The 19,321-nt window shown below is 36.7% G+C and overlaps 1 protein-coding gene across 5 annotated transcripts in view; it reads left to right on the top strand.

The window, feature by feature from the left end:
- The window catches only part of CDH18 (cadherin 18, type 2), a 522,827-nt gene extending 503,795 nt beyond the window's left edge, over nt 1-19,032 (top strand). For 4 of the 5 annotated variants that reach the window (XM_014941039.1, XM_014941037.1, XM_014941038.1 and 1 more), the window contains 2 exons: nt 11,417-11,668; nt 13,248-19,032. In XM_014941039.1, coding sequence (XP_014796525.1) covers nt 11,417-11,668; nt 13,248-13,750 — 755 coding nt within the window. In that variant the 3' untranslated portion in view covers nt 13,751-19,032. The remainder of the gene's footprint in view (nt 1-11,416; nt 11,669-13,247) is intronic. The other variant, XM_014941041.1, reaches the window with a different exon arrangement.
- The last annotated feature ends 289 nt before the right edge of the window (nt 19,033-19,321 follow it).

Below are 19,321 nucleotides of genomic sequence, written 5' to 3'. Positions count from 1 at the left end.
TATGAATAATCAGATGTTGCATTTTATTTTTTTATTCCATTTTAGTTTAGCATTTATACTTCATACAATCAAGAATGTTTTAAAAAAGTGGATTAATGAAAAGAATGTTGACAATTGGTCTATTTCTAGGTGAATAGCACTGAGTGGGTACTGTTGAGATTATTGCCAGTTATTGCTTAAAGGAGAAAATAAGAATTTAGGAGCATAAAAAGTTCAATTTATGTTTACTTTTATGGATATGATAACAAAATCAGCTCCTTCATTGCTTTCTGGATGAGTGTGTTGCTTCATGCCCTTCCTAACAAAGTACATCTGAAAGGTACAATTAGAAATTCATAACAGGTACGCGCAGAAAGAAAAGTACCTTCAAAGTCACCCAGCCAAGTGTTTCTGAACATTTCTTAAATCAAAGAACCACTCAGCCTTTTCAAAAATGCCCAAAGTCAGCCTTACTATTTGTTGAGTATTGGCTCATGATTTCCATTTTGCAACCTGATGAAAATGAGAGCAAGCTTTAAATACTTGTCTGTAGCTTTCCCCTTGAGCTTTTGTGTACGTATGTGTTGTGTGGTTTTGTTTGTATGCGTGTGTGGAAGCGTGGGGTGTTGGCTTTATTTCACAGTTATATTTTTGCCATATGTTTTGGAACACCTTCAGAGATCTTATGGATCACTACTTAATCGGTATTGATTGAGAAGTATTAACTCCATCATTGGTACATACGGCACATACAGTGATGTTTAAACTACTCTTTACAGATATTTTTTATCTGTTTTCAAAACTTTTCAGGGAAGAAGCCTGCATAATCTTCCTAAAGGATCTGTTCCAATGTCTAACTGCACTTACAGAAGAAAAAAAAAAAGTCATGCTATTTGTTCAGACTATATTCATGGCCCTCATATTCTGCTTCCAAAAAAGATCAATCTAATATATATCAATATTGAAAAACTAATAATATTTGAAGGACTAATTCATATATTAAAATATTCCTAAAGTGATGGATCCCGCCCTTTCCCAGATTAGTATATCAGTTCCACTCAGATCGTGATGGAGCATTATAGCAAAACTCAGAAGATCGATCCAGAAATAAAGGAAGTGTACTATTGTGTGTTTTTCTATTTGAGTCTAAGATTCAAATAAATTCACTGAGTATTGGACTGTGATCTCATGTGGGATATCATGGCCATGTTAATTGCAGTACAAGATACTTACATCAAGATTTCTTTTTAATAACTCTATTAAAATTTTTGGTTATGATGAAGTAGATATTTTATGTTTCTGATTTTAATTAGGATCTATATTATACATGTTTATACAATGGAAAATGCTGTGTTATACTTTAAAGACTGCATCTCAACATAATTTATTTACCTACAGAGTTTTATAAGAGGGTGAGACTTTTTCATAAATCTCTAACGTGGCAGTGTCTTGCTTTGGATATAAGTATGCAGCAGTAAGTATTTGCTGCTTTCTTGTTACTTCCCCAAGAGCAATGAGCAGAAGGCAATGTTTGAACTATCCTAATTTGGATTTGGTAGGGGGGAGTATGGGAAGGAACTGGAAAAGTTGTTCTTTAAGGTAAAAGCCTATTGTGTATTACATTTTTTTTTCACCTAAGGAGATACAAAAAGTAGGTATGCGCTTCCTCTAGCATCTCCCATAAAACTTCTACACAGACAGACTCCAGAAGTGCATTTTCCAATTTGCCCATAAAGTTATCACGATGACAGTGTAACTCAAATCATAATGACATTTATCTTAAAAGCAAAAGCATTGTCACTATTTTGCTTGGTGCATGACCCTCTGATTGTACTGCTTAAACACTATTCTTCATTGGGACCTTTTCTTTGAGATACAATCTATATGTAAAATATCAAAGTGCAAAAAATGCACTTCCTGTGCATTCACAATATCCAGTTATCTAGCGTTTACAACTTTCATATTTATCATCTATTCCTATTCAAAAATGGGATGCCTGTTGCTTTCTATTCTAGGAAATAGCTGAGAGATGGTGGGCAGAAGAGGCTTTTCTATGTCTGTGACAAGTTTGCACTTTTGAAAACTCATGTTTTTGAGCATCGTCTGTTAAAAAGAACCAGGATGTTTTTAACACAAGATAGCTGCTATTTTTACCTCTAGATTTAATAATTCTATAAAGCCTGGCATTCTTGGAGGGGTTTATTTGTTGGTTTGTTATGCTATGTCTTTTAAAGAAAAAAAAAACTACAACAATTGCCTCTAAGAGGGTTTTCAGTAATGTTTTGCAGAATGATAAAAAGCAAAATCTCAATGTCACATTGAAAGAGGTGGTCAATGGTAGCTGTCACTGCAAAGCTATGTTTCTCTTACAGTTGTCTTTGTATTCAGGCATCCTCCTGTTTCTTCAGGACAAAGGTTTCATTTCACAAAAATCTCAGTAGAGGTTTTCTTCCCTTGTTTTCATAACTCGGAACAACAGAATTCTGCTCTTTGAGCCCAAGTACACTATTGCATGTATGTTCACCTACTCCATTATCGTCAGTAGAGCTACAAGATGAAAAGACCCTACAGCAGTGAATTGGATCTTTATATATGAATGCTCATATCTGTGCACTTTGACTGAAATCTAGAGGACTTGCACAAGCATAAGATTTTGCAGTTTGTCCCTACCTACCTGTATAGACTGAAGCAATATACACTTTCTGCACATGTATGATTCAGTTCAATAATATTCTGTGGCTTCAGCAGAGAAAATAGATATTAGAGCATCAGTCTGGATAATTGATCATATGAACAGTTAAGCTTTTATCTCTTGGGCCTGAACTTGTGCCTTTACTCAGTAACAATCCACAATCTTAAAGCTCCAGCCTTTGAATGTGCACCCTTGTAATGCAGAGCTTAAAACCCTTAGGGAAGTGTAGGTCAAGAGACAGCCACAGGGCCGTACCAAATATGCAGTCCAGCAGAACCTGAGAGTTGCTTGACTAACCTTCTGGGTTCTGTTGGTGTTTACAGGTTTCATTTTAAAGTAAAAAATGAAGAAGACAGAATATGATACCTTTTTTTCCCTAAGTGACAGTAGTTTCTTTGCTGTTATTTGAGCACTTACAAAGTACTATTCAAAGAGTAAAGGCCTAAAAGTATGAACAAGAGGACAGACAACAAAATAATGCATTATCTGTACACATGTAAGCAAGACAGAACAAGAGCTGCAATAGAATTTCTTTGCTATACAAAGAAAATGCATTAAGTTGTAATCATTTCCTGCAATTTTAGAGAGGAAACCCAGGGAAGTTGCCTTTTTCTTTGTTTGGGAATTTTACTCATGAAGGCTTTTTAATGAAAACAGGGCTGTTTACAATTTATTCTGTCCAGAAAAATGTTACAATTTCTATTAAAACCTGAACAGTCAAATACTTGTTTAATCTGGAGATGCTTTTATGTTGCAGTTCGGATGCTACATAACTCAGTTCACTGTTGTCTGTGTTCTTCTCACTTTGGTTTTTAGGATCTTATCATAGATAATTTTTTAATGCTTTTTTTTAATTTGTGTGTAATATCTCAAATTTACATTTTTTGCCTAATCAGAAATACCTGCTTTTGAATTTCTTATTAAAAATTTGCCAAGGCAATATGCGACTAAAACCACCTTCTGTTAGGGAATCAGTGGAAAAATGATAGGACTTCTTCTCACTAGAGCTGTTTCTAAGTACTGGATTTTAAAATTATACTTCTTTTACCCTGAAAGAATAGTAGTATTTTTCCAGATGCTTAAAGAATGGTTGATATATTTGTCAGAATTTTTTAGTTTGATGGAAAATGCATTTGAGCATATGTCATTGTTATATCCCCAACCGTTACTATTTTGCACATATTTGCATAGTCTCTCTCCCTCTCTCTGAGTCTAAAAAATAAATTCCCTCTTTTTTTTTTTTGCTGCTTATTAGAGACCTCTTTCAGAAGTTACACAACACTTTTGTGGGAGCTGACAAAAGATTGAAGCCCCAGAGAACAGTTCACTTAGGTGCAAGAGGACATTTATGGATTTTATGTGCTGTAAAGCATTGTTTTGCCAGTGGCATTTTTTTTTTCCACAGGATATACAGTCTAGCATGGGTGCTCCAATGGGTATTGTAAAATTCCTGAATGATAAGGGTTTGTGTACATTCACCCAACACCGCCAATAAGATTTGTACATTCTGTTACTTTAATAAATTGAGGCTGCCAGCTTCTGAGAGTAGACAAAGTTTACCTTACTTTCAAGGAAGAACAACTCCCTAGAGAACGCTTAGCATTTTTTCTCCTCTGCTTTTATTTCTTCAGGACAGAGCTTTCATTTCACAAAAATATTTGCAGTTTTATTTTTCCCCTCTGCCCACTTTTCTCAAAGATCTGGCCTTTTGAAAATTGCCCAGTGATGGAGAATATTCTAGAGCTGGAACAAAGGTAGGCCATTTTTCTGATACTATCCCACTGGAGATTCCTTTTTCTCAGTGTTATGCCACAAGATGCTTTAATATGCACAGAAGTAGAGACCTGATTTTCTATAAAATCTGGAGCACAGTGAGTTCAATGGCATCTGTATAAGATGAAATTTGTAATGTGTTCATTCACCCATGCCTGTGATGCAAATTAACATTTTTTCTGTGTCACAGATCAAAAATGAGTGAAAAAAAAAATCCATTTTTCTTGGCATTGCTGTTGTTTAGGAAGAGAGCAACCTCCAGAGAGTCAATTCATTCCACCCCAGTGTGATCTACCTTGCAGAAGTTTCTGTTTATCTCTCTTCCCTGATATGTGCAAAATTCTTATCTCCAGCCATATTGCACAAGATGTCTGTAGCAGGCAGGTGTGCTGACTTTAGAGCTTTAAAGTTGCAAATAAGCATGCCAGATACCAGACCATGTCTTAGTAGCTTTAGAGTGTCTGAAATGGCATTAAAAAAGGTCAGGTTGAAACCCCTGTTTTGCAACTCAACATAAGCGAGAAACAGCTACGTGGTTCCTGCCTTCGTTTGCATGGAAGTGGCAGCTCCCTCTGGTTGTGTAGTATTACAAGTTACTGTTGCCCTTCCATGAAATATCATCCTGTAAAGAAGACAAATTGTAACTTCAGAGAAACAATATCTGAGAAAATGCAAAGTTAGCATTATACATGCTGACTCTAAGTACAGTCCATAGAAGTGCTGTTACTGTAAAGAGGTTGAATGCCTGAGCAGGTATTATCACAGAATCAACATATGAAAGTAATAAAAGGAATTCTACAACGAGTACAAAGGAAAGAAAACCAGGACTAGATACCACAGAGACATATTTCTTCCTCAGACCTGTGAACTTCTTTGATCATTTTTTGATTTAAAAAAATTGGATCTGAGAATGACCATGTAGGTATGTTAGTGCATAGTCTATAGGTTCTTCATTTCTTTTCAGTGCTACTACCTGTTGGTATTTCACAAATCAACCCACAAGCAAACAACTATGTTTCAGGCCCCCAAAGTCTGCTATGTTGCTTTTCATTTTTGCTACTCATTAAACTGGAAAGGAAGCCCGTTGGCAATATCTTTGAAACAAGCACAAAATAAAAAAATAAAAGAGTTATCAGTGGAGAAATGAAACAGAAATGCGTATCAATATAGTCCCACATAAACAAATTAACTGCTCTAACTTTAGAAATATGAGAAATGCAAATCATTCCAATATATTTTCTTTGGTTTTAATTAGTTATGACTTCTCAGAAAATTTATAGAAGTCAAACTGCTGATATAAGCAGAGCTGAAAATGAAAACATGCCTTAAGCTATAAACAGGTTTTTACTCTATTTTTTTACTTCCATTCCTCTTGTGTCTGCCTGTAGTGCATAGTGTGTCAAAGGAATTCTCAAATTCTGAATAATGAATGAGTATCCTCCAAAGTGCTCCACTAGTCACCTTCCATCGTGTTATTATTGTATCTCAGTTTCCTTGATTTTCCTATGCCCTCCTTTCTTTTCTTATTTCAGAAGCTCAATGTAAATACTCAGAGATGATCGAAAGAGGAATGTGATAACAGCCTTGGATACAGTGTGCAGAGTGGCTTAATAACCTACCACATCTTCAGAGTGTGAAGAGCTGCTGCGTTAGAGCCATGCAGAATTTCCCATGTGTAGCCTCAAACCAACTTAAGATGAATCTTAAGTTCTATAACCATGTATGCAAAGCACAGCCCAAATGTGAGAAAGTTTAGATCGTGAAATAGGGCAATGTACAGATAAGTCTTTCTTTCCCTATGTTGGAGTTGTTAATTTCCCTTAGCAGTCAGCAAGTCCTGGTTCTTATCATACTTCTCAGGTGTGAAGTTCACAGTTTAAATCTATTGAGATAAAAAGGTCTTTCCTTCCAGGTCTATAGGAATCAGATCTGTAGTTCTCATCATCCTAATGGTATTGCTGCTGTCTTATAGACTTGTCTTCCCTGTCTGCCTGCTGTGTCTGTTTTCAGGTATCAAAGGAATTTCTCAATTCATGACCCCCCTCCTCCTTTTTAAACGAGTTTTGTTGATATAACATTTTTTTAAATTTTATTTTTCTCCCCCTCACTAAACAGTTTCCTAGGTCATCAGCATCTGTCTTTATAATTGGCTGCCTGTAGCTTTTATAGTTCATATGATTTTTTTTGCTTCATGCTAAGATCCTTCTTTTTAAAGTTGCTGTCTTTCTGGCATCTCTCTCAACGGGTCCTCCAATAGTTTTTAATAAGGAATGTAAACAGTTGAAACATGGAAACTTAGAACATCAGAATAACTGTTGGGATGCAGTTGGTACTGCAGTTAGGCTAAACTTTTATTACCTATTCATTTTATTGGCATACCTTTACATATGATTGTCCTGAAGAATAGAGCTCTGAATAGAACATGAGAGACATGACTTCTGTATTATGCCAATGCAATTAGCTTTGCTTATTTTCTATTATCCTTCATTCTTAGTGACCTTCAGAAAATCAGTTCTTAGATGCAGTTTCCTTCTCTGTAAAAATGTTAGAGATCTCATTTGCAAAATATTCTAAAAGGTTTAATGAAAAACAATAGTACGTGGGAGCTGAGTTACATTCCAGTATTTTATTTGTGTGTACACACAGGCATGCACTAAGAGTTACTGCCTGTAACTCTGTAATAGTGACAGTACTAGTGGGAATTACCACCTCTGCTGATACTGAAAATAGAAAAATTCCATGCCAGTGTCCCCAAAATTGCAACCATTCTTTTTATTTGTGTTCAAAATTGTGACACTGCATCGAAGGAAAAGGTTTAGATAGTTTCCTTGAGAATGTTTATAATTGTGCATGTTGTTACAGAATCTCCTGGGTACATGTCATGTATTATCTGTTTCTATGGAAATCTAGGTATTACTCAAGAGACTACAAACAACACAAATTCACCATGGGAAATTTTTGAAATCAAAACTTTGATTCTGGCTCCTTCTTTTGCCTCATGCTAATATTCAATTCTATGATATTAATCATACAAGAAAACCAGTTTAATGTTTACAGAACAAATACAACACTAAAAGAAAAAATGGGTTTTTTGTCAATTTGTATTTATTTTGTGCGGTATAAAAATGTCAGTGCTTTTTTTGGCAAAACTTTCCATTTCAGAGAAGCATGGTTTAATTATAGCTTTTTTCAGATTTTTTTCACTGTAGCATTTGAACTGTCCAGTTCATGCATTTTGTCATTTTTTTCTTGTCTTTTTATTTTTCTCACAGGTTTTATTTGTTGTCTTCACAATTTTTCCCCCATCTGTCCACAATTATCCTTATAGCATGCATGCTTATATCTCAATGCTCTTTCCTTTATGTCTTTGCCAATAGCCTTTCTGTGCTTAAGTCCTTTCATTATAGCTAGATTTCTGCTCAGGAATCCTCAGATTTTTCTTTATTATGTTCAGTCTCTGATCCTTTTTTTTTTTTCAGCCTGCATTTTCATCACTGCTTCTGTAGCTGTAAAGTGATACTAGATCATTCGCTCATTTTTAGCTTTATGCCAGAGGATGAAAGGAGGAGGTTATGCTTTCCTACTCAGATTTGAATACTGGGCCTTTTTTGGGTATAGGTCCAGGAAGATTCACATGAACAAAATTTTGTAGGATTTTCTTACTTGTATGGACAAGGTAGCTGACCTGAAATATTTGGGGCTTGTACACAATGTAACAGAAATAAAATAGAGTATTAAGCAGAAAGGAGGAACTGTTCTTATTATGAGTAATAACGCTAGCTGTCACCTTTTGGATTTAGTAATATGAGATCTGAGAATTTTTTCCTTTGGGATGAGAGACATGACAGATGGTGATATTAATGCTTAGTTCATGGATATATTCACTACCAATAGGGGATTACATTTCAAGCCAAGTCCTTGAACATATCCTTAGGTTTTTAAGGTATTCTTTCTGGATAACTTTGTTGTGTGATTGTCATCTCCTCATTGTTGTAACTTGAAATACAGTTCTCCGTAGAACTGTCACTTATTTGAAATTGCTTCCTCTTTCTCTTGATAGGTACATGTGATAAAAAGTGCATGTGGGAGTGTTGCACTTCTCTAATGACTTCAGTGGGATTTCTAGGTGACCACTCAGACAATAGTTTATTTTGGCAGTATTGGTGCTGAGGGGAAAAAAAAAAAAGAAAAAGAACAACCCACGAAGCAAAACAAGAGTGTCACTGCTCTCTTGCAGTGAAGCTTAATGACACAGGTTGTGTACATTACATAGCACTTGGCCTGTGTAGTACCCAATGGGGATCAGATTTCATTATTATGGCTTTTTTTCCTTTTCTGATTTTATGAAATAACGTAAAAGTTGTATTGCAGCCCAACAGAGCAGTGTTATCATGGCATAAAAGGAAGTTGCATGCTGCAAAGTGTGTAGCATGAGGCTGTTTGGGAGTGCTTAAGGATCCGCAGGCTGTTGGAATAATGTTGAAGCACTGTGTAAAGTGAGAGGAGACAAACCAAGTGCACTCCTGTCCAAACAGCCCACTGGGAAGGGTCCCTGGTGTATGCTATTAACTCCAGCTGTGGTTGGCTGTCATGTGACAGAGTCCTAGTTGGCCCAGACCAACAAAATACCAGGGAGAGTGCTAAAATTTAGCCGTGTGAACAGTTGGTGGTCCAGGGGTCATATTCACTCCCCAGCTTTGTTTTGCTTAACAACCTGCAACTGCAGGACATAGAAAGTGTTAGAGAAGAGCTCTGCTAACAATCTCTAATAGGTTGCATTTCAGGTGCAGCAATTATACATCGGATTCTGAACAGCTAGAAAGTCAGTGTAGTTTTTTGTGTATATGGGGGAAATGGTAATGCTTTTTTCTGAGTGTAGAAAGGCAGAAGCAGTAGTTTCTTATATACTGAGTACATTAACTGCTTTTATGCAAATTATGTCTTTGGTTTCCCTACTAATCACAGATATGTGAGTTTATTTCTCCTCTTGGGCTGTATCTAGAGCTCATTCTGCCACTGCTTTGGCAGCTGACAGGCAGACCAGCTGATGGTCATTTCATGTTCTATAGATTCTGTGCATTCATTGAACCACTGAAGATTTTGTCTGTATCCTCCAGCAGTATTAGGGAAGTTTAAACTGATGGTCTAGCATAAAAAAATGAAGAGACTGGCAAATGGGCAAGCTATTTCTTTAAAGAAAAGCAAGCAAAAGTTTGTTATGCAAAATGATGTAGCAGAAGGATAAAACAGCTGCTTATTTTACCCCTTGTTTATCCCAATGCACGTGCTCAAAAATTCAAAGACGTGCAAGAAATCGACCTCTTTGTAATCTGTGTTTGATAAGATTATTTGCTTGTTTTAAGAGTATTTTAAAATAGATAACTGAGATTGTTCATTTACTGTAATTAATTAAAAGCAGAACACCATACAGGTATCTTGAATTTGAAACATTCAACTTCAGACTGTTCTGTATATCTTATAATTAGACTGGCAGAGCATAGTGAGACCTCCATGCACTTATGGGCACAGTCTGCAGTTATGGGTTTAAGGCCACTCTGCTTTAAGGGAGAGTTTTCTTTATGTGACAAAGACAGTCTGAATGTCAGTGATACCAAGCTTGATTTCTCCTCAAGTTGGTCACACAGGAAGAACATGGACCTTTTGCAACGGGTCCAGCAGGGGGCCACGAAAATGATCAGCTCCAGCTGGGGTTGTTCAGCCTGGAGAAGAGAAGGCTCTGGGGAGACCTTATAGCAGCCTTCCAGTACCTGAAGGGGGCCTACAGGAGAGATGGGGAGGGACTCTTTATCAGAGAATGTAGTGATGGGATGAGGAGTAATGGTTTTAAATTGAAAGAGGGGAGATCTTAGTTAGATATTAGGAAGAAATTCTTTACTGTGATGGTGCTGAGGCTGCCCAGGGAAGTTGTGGATGCCGCATCCCTGGAGGTGTTCAAGGCCAGGCTAGATTTTGAATTATTTTGTGTGGGTGTGTGCAGTATCTGGTAACTTTGTAAGGAAAATAGTATGGTTTATCATAGGTGTTTTATAACCTCTGTGCAAATATAATTTCGACAACGTGATGATCTTACTCTGTGTCAGACTTTTTCGGATGAAAGAATTAGCTGTTCATCTCATTCTGGTTTCTGTAAGGTTCTGTAAATGGAATGAATATGAATGGGATTATAAGTGGCTGGTGTCGTGCTTCTAAAGAGGAAGTTGGTGTGAATCTTGGGATTTTGTCATCAAGGATATACCTTGACACGAACAAGTGGAAAAGGACTTCAAGGCCTAATGCAAATAAATAAATAAAATATAATATTTATTTATTTATTTATTTGCACCTGTTGCAAATGAGAGGAACAAAACTTAATGAGTTTACAACAAACTTACCATGCTGGAGATTTCCAGGAGGATGTGTGGAGGGGTGGAGAAGAAAAGCTGATGAACTTCAATGCAGTGGAACCTGATACTCAGTTCTTGGCTCAGCAGCAAGGGAATCACTTCCCTCCTCTCATATATTTTTTGTGTGAAACCTGTTACCAAATATATTATGTTACGTTATTATGCTGATGTGGGATTATACTATCAGTTTTTCTCAGTATTTAACTCCTCCATTCAAATATGCATGTGGAAAATAATCAGTCCTATAGGCTAAAATATGCCACACTAGCTGTATTGTTGCACTAGATTTTCACAAAATGCCAAAGACTTAATTTTTCCATAATTATGATACACCCATTCAGAGCTGTGACCACAGCAGTGAGGAAAAGGAAGAAATCTTTTGGTTGGTTTGTAATTGGAAGAGAAACCCAGCAGATGTATTTTTGCACTTATCACTCCTGTGTTGTTTGTTTAAAAAAACCAAACCCGCAACTCTGCAATGCTCAGTGCTTCTACTCAACAGGAAACAGCCAATAACAGTTTTAATTTTTTGCTTCATTAAAATTCTATTCTGTTTGGGATGTTGTAGATAATACAGCCAGTATCTTGACAAGACGACGAAGATACAGCCGAACCACCCAAGATATATATTACCTCCCGGTTCTGATTTCTGATGGCGGAGTGCCCCCTCTCAGCAGCAGCAGCACTCTCACCATTAGGGTTTGTGCCTGTGAGAGAGATGGACGAGTGCGGACTTGCCACGCTGAAGCTTTCCTCTCCTCGGCCGGCTTGAGCACCGGAGCTTTAATCGCCATCCTGCTCTGTGTTGTCATTCTTCTGGGTAAGCCGTCTTCACTACTGAGCAGTGCTGTCCTTCCCATGACTCTCTGAATGTGACAGGGCAGAAATTTTTAATGTGACATGTTTTTGAGCCAGAGCCTGCCTGATAGTAGGAAGTAATTACAAGCACAGAGCTGTGATTAGGAGGAAAAGGTTTAGCTAAAATTAATAGGGAAAATGCCTTTAAAGTACATTCACGAATATCTGGAATCCACTAGAAATTATTTTTCAGAGGTTATCAAGTAATTAGCACTGCAGATCTTTTTTCTGTAATTTGGAAAGATTTCAAAAAGCCACTGACTCTAATTCCATGTCTAGAACAGTGTGAAAAATGATAGAAAAGAGATGAGGAAAGCTTTTTGAAGCGCATTACACTGTAAGAAGCGCCATTAGCACTGTACAAAAGCCATTTCTTAATTACCTTTGTGGGATAAGCTGATGGCAACGCACAACATAATCCACAGGGGCAAAGGACATATGAGACTCTAAGATGACTCCATTAGATAAATGCCCTTGCAAGTGCATTTTCTCGCGGCTTTTTTTTTTGCCCAGGCCAATTTGAATGCTACCCTTTAGTTAATATTCTTCTTTTTTCTTTCTTCTTCTTTTTTTTTTTTTTTTTTTTTTTTTTTTTTTTTTTTTTTTGCAGAGGCACAACTTGCTGGGTACACATTTCTGTACTACTCATGTGTCTTTCTGCTTTCTTATAGAGAGGGCAAGAAATAATGGGAATTGCCATGTGACCCGCATAGGAGATTTTGAGGATTTCTTTCCAAAGGCTCTACATTTTCTCAGGATTACTTTCCACACAGCTTACTTCAGAACTTCCTTGTCAAAATGTTGTTTTCAAATGTATAGTAATACATTTAATTTATAATCTTATATTTTATCATTCAAGATTGAATATTCATAAGAGAAAAATTAAACCTTTTACATTTTAATTCCATATTTATGCTAAATATTGCTTTTAATGAAGCACTAAAAGCCCTAAACAATGCTTCTGGAAAATGTCAGCCCTAGCTACTCATTTCTTATTTAACTGAAAGAATGTTTTCTCCTTTTACGTCCTTTATGAGATCCATAATAATCTAACTAGTGGATTTCATTATTGGCTCAAGAAATCCCAGCAATCCCTGGAAAGAAATTACTCAGTAGGAAAGTGGTCTTTACTGATCCTTTGGAAGACCAGATGGTATTGGAAGTTTGTAGTTTCAGTACAGCGTTATTAATTTTCCCCTTAATTGTGTGATCTCAGCCTGTTGCACTTTGGCATCTTGCTATGTCAAAACACAGCTGTCTGGATTTCATGGGTGCTTTCCAGACATACAGTAATCTATCTTCAGGTAACATGCTCCGCAGCAAAGGCATTTCTCATTTAGGAATATAAGTACCCTCTTTGCCAGATTGGACAGGTTTGGTGACCCTTTGTTACAGATAGGTGCCTGCCGTAATGATCCCGAAAACCAATTATTAGACTGCAAATATTACACCTTTGTATTTATGACTTAGTAACTGCTATTTTTTTAGCGTGTATCTACTTACTTCAGATATAAACTTTAAACCTAATCTAATATCTGCAGTTTTCTCTTTAGCAATTGTGGTCCTTTTCATCACCCTAAGACGTAGCAAGAAGGAGCCCTTGATCATTTCAGAAGAAGACGTCCGGGAAAACGTTGTGACATATGATGATGAGGGTGGTGGAGAAGAAGACACAGAAGCGTTTGACATCACAGCACTGCGGAATCCATCAGCTGCTGAGGAGCTAAAATACCGGAGGGATGTTCGTCCTGAAGTGAAGCCTGCACCCAAGCATCATCCCTCCTCAGGCCTTGACAGTATAGATGTCCAGGAGTTCATTAAGCAAAGACTGGCAGAGGCTGATCTGGACCCCAGCGTGCCCCCGTATGATTCCCTACAGACATATGCCTATGAGGGTCATAGATCAGAAGCTGGATCTATCAGCTCTCTGGATTCAGCCACAACACACTCCGACCAGGATTATAATTACCTTGGAGACTGGGGACCTGAGTTCAAGAAGCTAGCTGAACTCTATGGGGAAATAGAATCAGAAAGAACAACTTAGTTGTAATTCCCAGAACAGAGAAGTTCCTGAACGACTGGAGATATAATGACAGCAACGGTAACAAAAAATGAATGCAGTACTTGGAACTGAGCGAGTTGTATGCAGTTACTGTAGAACAAGTGCCCTTTTCATATTTGAAACTGGGTTCTCCAATTGGAAGAAAGTCAAATTTTGAAAAATACAGAAAAAAGAAGCTATTGTCCCTTGTGTATATTTTTTAATTGCTCAATAAAGTCCGTGGTACCGTATCTGTAACAGCACCTACAGTAAACCCAAGCAATTAAATTTTTATTGCAATATGCTTAACATCTCCAAGCTACAGGAAGTTTATGGTAATGCCTGTTTAGGAAGATAGCTAACAGAGGAGCAAATCTCTTGCAGGTGGTCGTGACGTTGCATTTCTAGCTGTGCTCTAGGCTTTGTGATACCCAATGTGACGTAACCAGTGGGGTTTACTATCAGTGTGAGAAGTGCTAACACTCTGCTTCCTTTACAGGAGGGATAAGCCACACCTGTACTCTTAAACGGTCCTTTGATGATTTAATCTTATTGAATTAGCAGGTTGCATTGAGATAGTGTCATTTATTATGTCCTTCATAATCTTGTCATCCATAACCAGCTAACGGAGGGTATCATTAGCTGTTACCAAACATGGCTCTAGCCCATAACCCCAGCCCCATTCTGTCACTGCGTGCTAGAGGAACTGTTGTTGCTAATGTTGTGCTTTTGCTTTTTGTCTTTTCATGAGAATATCATTCATTTAAATGGAATGGGTCCAAAGTACTTTTTAAGCAGTGAAGCAGATGAAGCATGGGCTCTTCTAATAAAAGCAGCAATGGCAGCACCGTTAAACTATGCAGCTGTTTGGTTCACCATGCTTCACTTACGTCAATAGATGAAGCTTTTTAAGTCTTTTGCTAGTCTGAGTCCAGGAGCTACAACAGTTTAAAACACAGAGTTCTTAATCAGAATGTCTCTCTATTTCCACGTGTGACTAAAAGCTGCTGCTAAGACATTGAAATAGAGAAAATTGAAACAAAGAGAATAAGATGATGATGCTTTTTTCTTTTTAGTTCAATCTACTGCTATTTAATTTCTCTTAGAGTAATTTCCATCCAAGCAGAGCAAGCTTTTTTCTCCCTATTTCAAACATCATGGAAATAGGAACATTTTAAGTCAATAGAGAGAGAAAAAATTAAAATGTATCGCTATTGTGGTTCCTATGGATTAAAGAAATTGATTTCTTATGTAAGTAACTTTCTGTCATTGCAGAACTGCTTAACAGTTCTGCTTAGCACTGCAGGTTGCTTAACACCTAATCCAGCAGATTCTTCTGTTTTCCTTTGTGTTCTTTGAAACATTAACCTTTTGTTTGTCTTTCTAGTGATAATACTATGAGAGGACCATATAATAGGAGTTCATAATACCCCATGGAAGATTATAACACGTAAGGCTGACCATCTATTACACTTGTCTTCTTCTAAGATAATTGTAGCTCCAGTAGGGAAGTGGACTTCTTGCAATATGCATTTGACAGGGAAACTGTCCAGAGTAGAAGATGTGTACTGTATTTTTTACTCTCTGGGCTGGTGTGGAGAGTGATACAGATATGTATAGTCCACTAGATTCCTCCCTGTGCATTTTAGGTGCCACTTACCTTCAGCGTAGTACAGAAGGGAGTACCTTTTGCTCCCTGAAGCAGGGCCTGTATTTATTGCTGACCTACACTGGACCACACAGGTGAACCAGATTATTAAGCCTTCCCTTCTTTACTGTGTAGTTGGGTAGGTCCTAGACATGACTGAAATTTCTGATCAGTTCTACTTTGAGATATTTTTTTTTAATGAACTCCATCCTGAGATGTTGTTTACTGCTTTTTGTTTAAATAGCCTTCTGAAAAAATTAGCAATTAGCTTTGTAAGAAATTTTTCAAACTCTAAAAAGTATTAGTTGCACTGTAGTTCCAGGATTGGCTTTTACTACACAGTTTTGTTTTCAACTTGAAAGTTGTAGTGTATCCCTTTCTGTCAACATCTGAACCCACAAGGCAATTTAGAGAGGAAAAAAACCCGAACCCAAAAATGTTCTGCTGATGATCTGAAAGTAGTTTAATAATCTGTGTTCGGATATTTTATTTTTTTTTTAGTTTTTACTAAATATAGAATCTTCTAGAAATTAATTTAAGGAGATGTTCTCATTGTAAAGTTAAACAGATGTTTTAATGCAATAAGAGTTATACTCAAGCTGAGAATGGTTTATGTGTTCTTTTTTCGGGGGTAGAGTTAAGATATGTTTCAGTTTTGTCCCAAAAGAAACAACTAGTAGTGCAGGATTTTGAGGATAAATTTGTTTTTGATTTAGATTGCACTTGCTTTATGCCAACATCTAAATTTTTATATTGTATGAGTAGAGTGCTCAGAAGAAAATCTTTCAGCGTTAGTCATATCATGGGCCATAATACTTTGTACCACATCTGCATGAAAGCTGCATTCATTGTTATATTGTAGCTTTGAGACCCAGGTATTAGTTATCTTTATGTCTGTTCCTTCTGGCCCTACACCGAAACAGGAAAAATCAATTGTATTTTGTGTTTTAAGCAGTGTTCCTGCCATTGTTTGCTTTTTATTTGCATCATAGAACATGCAGGCAGAAGGGCAGTAACATAAGCAAGTAATCACTCCTTATGCTCATGTTCTGATTAAGTTAATGAGAGAAGGAGGTCATATCTCAGAGAAATGAGAATCCCCTTTTCAGCGTTCCTGGTGCTCTCTCTGCTGCTGTACAGCACGTGCATTGTGCCCACAGCCCCAGGAGTTCTGAACCCTTTAAAACTCGCAGCGCTATTGAGACGCTGCTTCGGTGATGCTGCGGTGTGTCCCGTTTGGTGTGTCCTACCCACAGTGATCGCCAGATGTGCTTTTCTGTCATGACACATGTGCATGCTTGCTGTGCTTACTGTCTTACCCAAATACACATCGCAGTGCCGTGTTGTTTGCATGACGAATAGCGGAATATTAAATCTTCAGGGCCATAGAAAAAGGCCTCATGGTGCAGAAAAAACAGGTTTATAGATTTCTTTTCCCGATCTCACAAATTTTTCCTTTGGTTCTTTGCATCCTAGAAACAGATTTAAAATATGTTTAAGAATGTCTATGGCAACTTTGATTAAACTGGAAGAAAATTAACACTGTACACCATGAAGGGCACGATCATTTTGTAGCAATGCTGATTTAAAGTATTTCAGAGAAAGTATCTTGGGAAATTCTTTCCTAGTTTATGGTTAAGTCTGATTGTATAGGCTTTGCTTAAAGCTCTCATATATCTTTTCTGTACTTACATTCTCAAATATTTTCCTGTTAGCCTAAATAGTATTCCTGTTGCTGGTTAACAACTAAACACTGAAAACTGCCAGTTTTACTTAAGCTGAAAGATACTGAGTAAAGTGAAATGGCACATACGAAGTGGTACTTAAGGGCATTCCAATTTACAATTTTATTTCTGCAACAGCTATTCAACTAATAGTACATTTACACCAAATTAATTTGTCACATTCCTTCAAAGAAACCCTCTTTCTTGCAATGGTGAGGGCACTCAGTATGCTGTAATCTTGACACATCATCTGAGAAAACGGTCTGTATAAGTATTTTAAAATGTAAAAATATATTGTCAACCTAAAACCAGTCAAAATTGTAATTTAATACACCTTAAAGACAAGGAAGAGCTTGGATTCAACTGGCATTAGATTAAGATTCATACATTGAAAACAAATTAATTTGTGTATCAGTGTTGCCATTTATTACATACACATAGAAGACTGTAAATGTTGAAAGAAATTTCACTGTGTTATGCACTTTATTTTTTGCATTCTTCTTAGGAAACCAAAATAATTGTAAATGGTTTTGGTTTTGAATTCTAATCGATGCAGTTGTTTAAGTTGTGAATACTGCAACAAATGTCTATGTGAAAATATTCTCACAGGTATTTAAAAGGAATTACAAAATTTCTGTGTGTCTAAGGCTTTGTAAAATCATCCTTTAGAAAATCTAAATATTGGACCAGTCTGGAGTTAACCAAACTCGTAGACTCACACAAAGGGTAACAAAGAAAATGTTCTAAATGCAGAGAATATGAAATTATGCTGCCTAGGGTTACTTTGTGGATTATAAAGTGCTAAGACCTTGTACTTGCAGTACATATAAATGGCACAGTACATTCTAAGGAACATTAGGAGCGTGTTGCAAGTATTGGGCCATCCTTATTTTTCCAAAGTCTTCAAAAATATATATATTTTTTTTAACAAAAGAGTAATGTAAAGCATACCTCCTTATGCAAGTGTTACTGATAGAAATTGTTACATTTTCTTTTAATAAACAAAAGGGACAAAATCTTTTATTCGTATTTTTCAAATAAAGTATTCTCTTTGCTATGGTGATGGGTTATTGTATTCCTCATCACAACTAAAACGGGTTTTTTTTCTCTTCACTCCTGTATTTTATACTCACCAAAGAAATATAACTATCTCAAGGCACTCTGTCTTTAAGAATGAGATGTGATACAGCAGCATTAATGAGGTCAATGTCAGAAATGGTGTGGTAACTTTAACTAGATTTTAATGGCGGAGTGACACACTCAGTTGTGTCACTATTTCAAAGACTGTCTTACACAATTATTGCTACAGATGGGTAGGGAGAGAGCGAGAGACACCAAGAGATACTTTGCAACAGACCGCTGTATAACTGCTAAATGGTTCATTACTTTTACTTGTGGCAACTCTTCCACGCCAACCATCACTGTCCTGAAACTGAAATGCAGTGTTACAGGATGAATACATTATCCACATGAGTGAGTTAGGGAATTGCACATCTATGAATCCAGATCGGTGGTGACAGCTGGGGTTAGTACCCTAAATTGACACAGAATAGAAGAGAAAAAATAGGCAAGGACATTCACAACAATCAAGCTCAGGCACATGCAATGCAAGTGTACAAGAATCACTCATTCTTTCTCAAAGGAATTATTAACAGGCTTTACAAACAAATTACGTCTTAGAAAATTTTAGTACCATGGCTCACAAGAAACTAGTTGTGTGCAAAACTTTCTTTCTGAGATTGACACAAAATTCAAAAATAAAGCTAACATTGACAGGAAATGAAAATAAAATTTAGTTACAGTACCATACTTGCTCTACTTTACTGCCCACAGACCAATTTAGATTTTGTAGCACCATGCTATGCTATTCCCACATGTGCCTCAGCACAGCCCCAGGAAAAAAAAAAAAAAAAGGTAAGATACTATTTACAAGACAAATGTTGTCAGCCTGAATCTAAATGAAAGTTCAGGAGAGGAACTAGTGGTTTTGTGGGGTTTGTTTTGGTCCTCATTTGAGGTATTTGAACTTTCTAAAAAATGTTTATAATGATGTCTCTGAAATGTTTCAAATCTGACATGTAAAGGGAATATCTCTGGAACTAGGTGTTTGTAAATTCTGTTTTTTCTATCCCAAGACTGAGGTTTTTTAAAAAATATTTTCATAAAGAGAATGCCAAATTATTAAGTATTAATTAATTGAGT

Source organism: Calidris pugnax, unplaced genomic scaffold, assembly GCF_001431845.1.
Source record: "Calidris pugnax isolate Ruff unplaced genomic scaffold, ASM143184v1 scaffold8, whole genome shotgun sequence".
Taxonomy (NCBI): domain Eukaryota; kingdom Metazoa; phylum Chordata; class Aves; order Charadriiformes; family Scolopacidae; genus Calidris; species Calidris pugnax.
The sequence above is the reverse complement of the archived record's forward strand: the minus strand, read 5'-3'. Positions and strand labels throughout refer to the sequence as shown.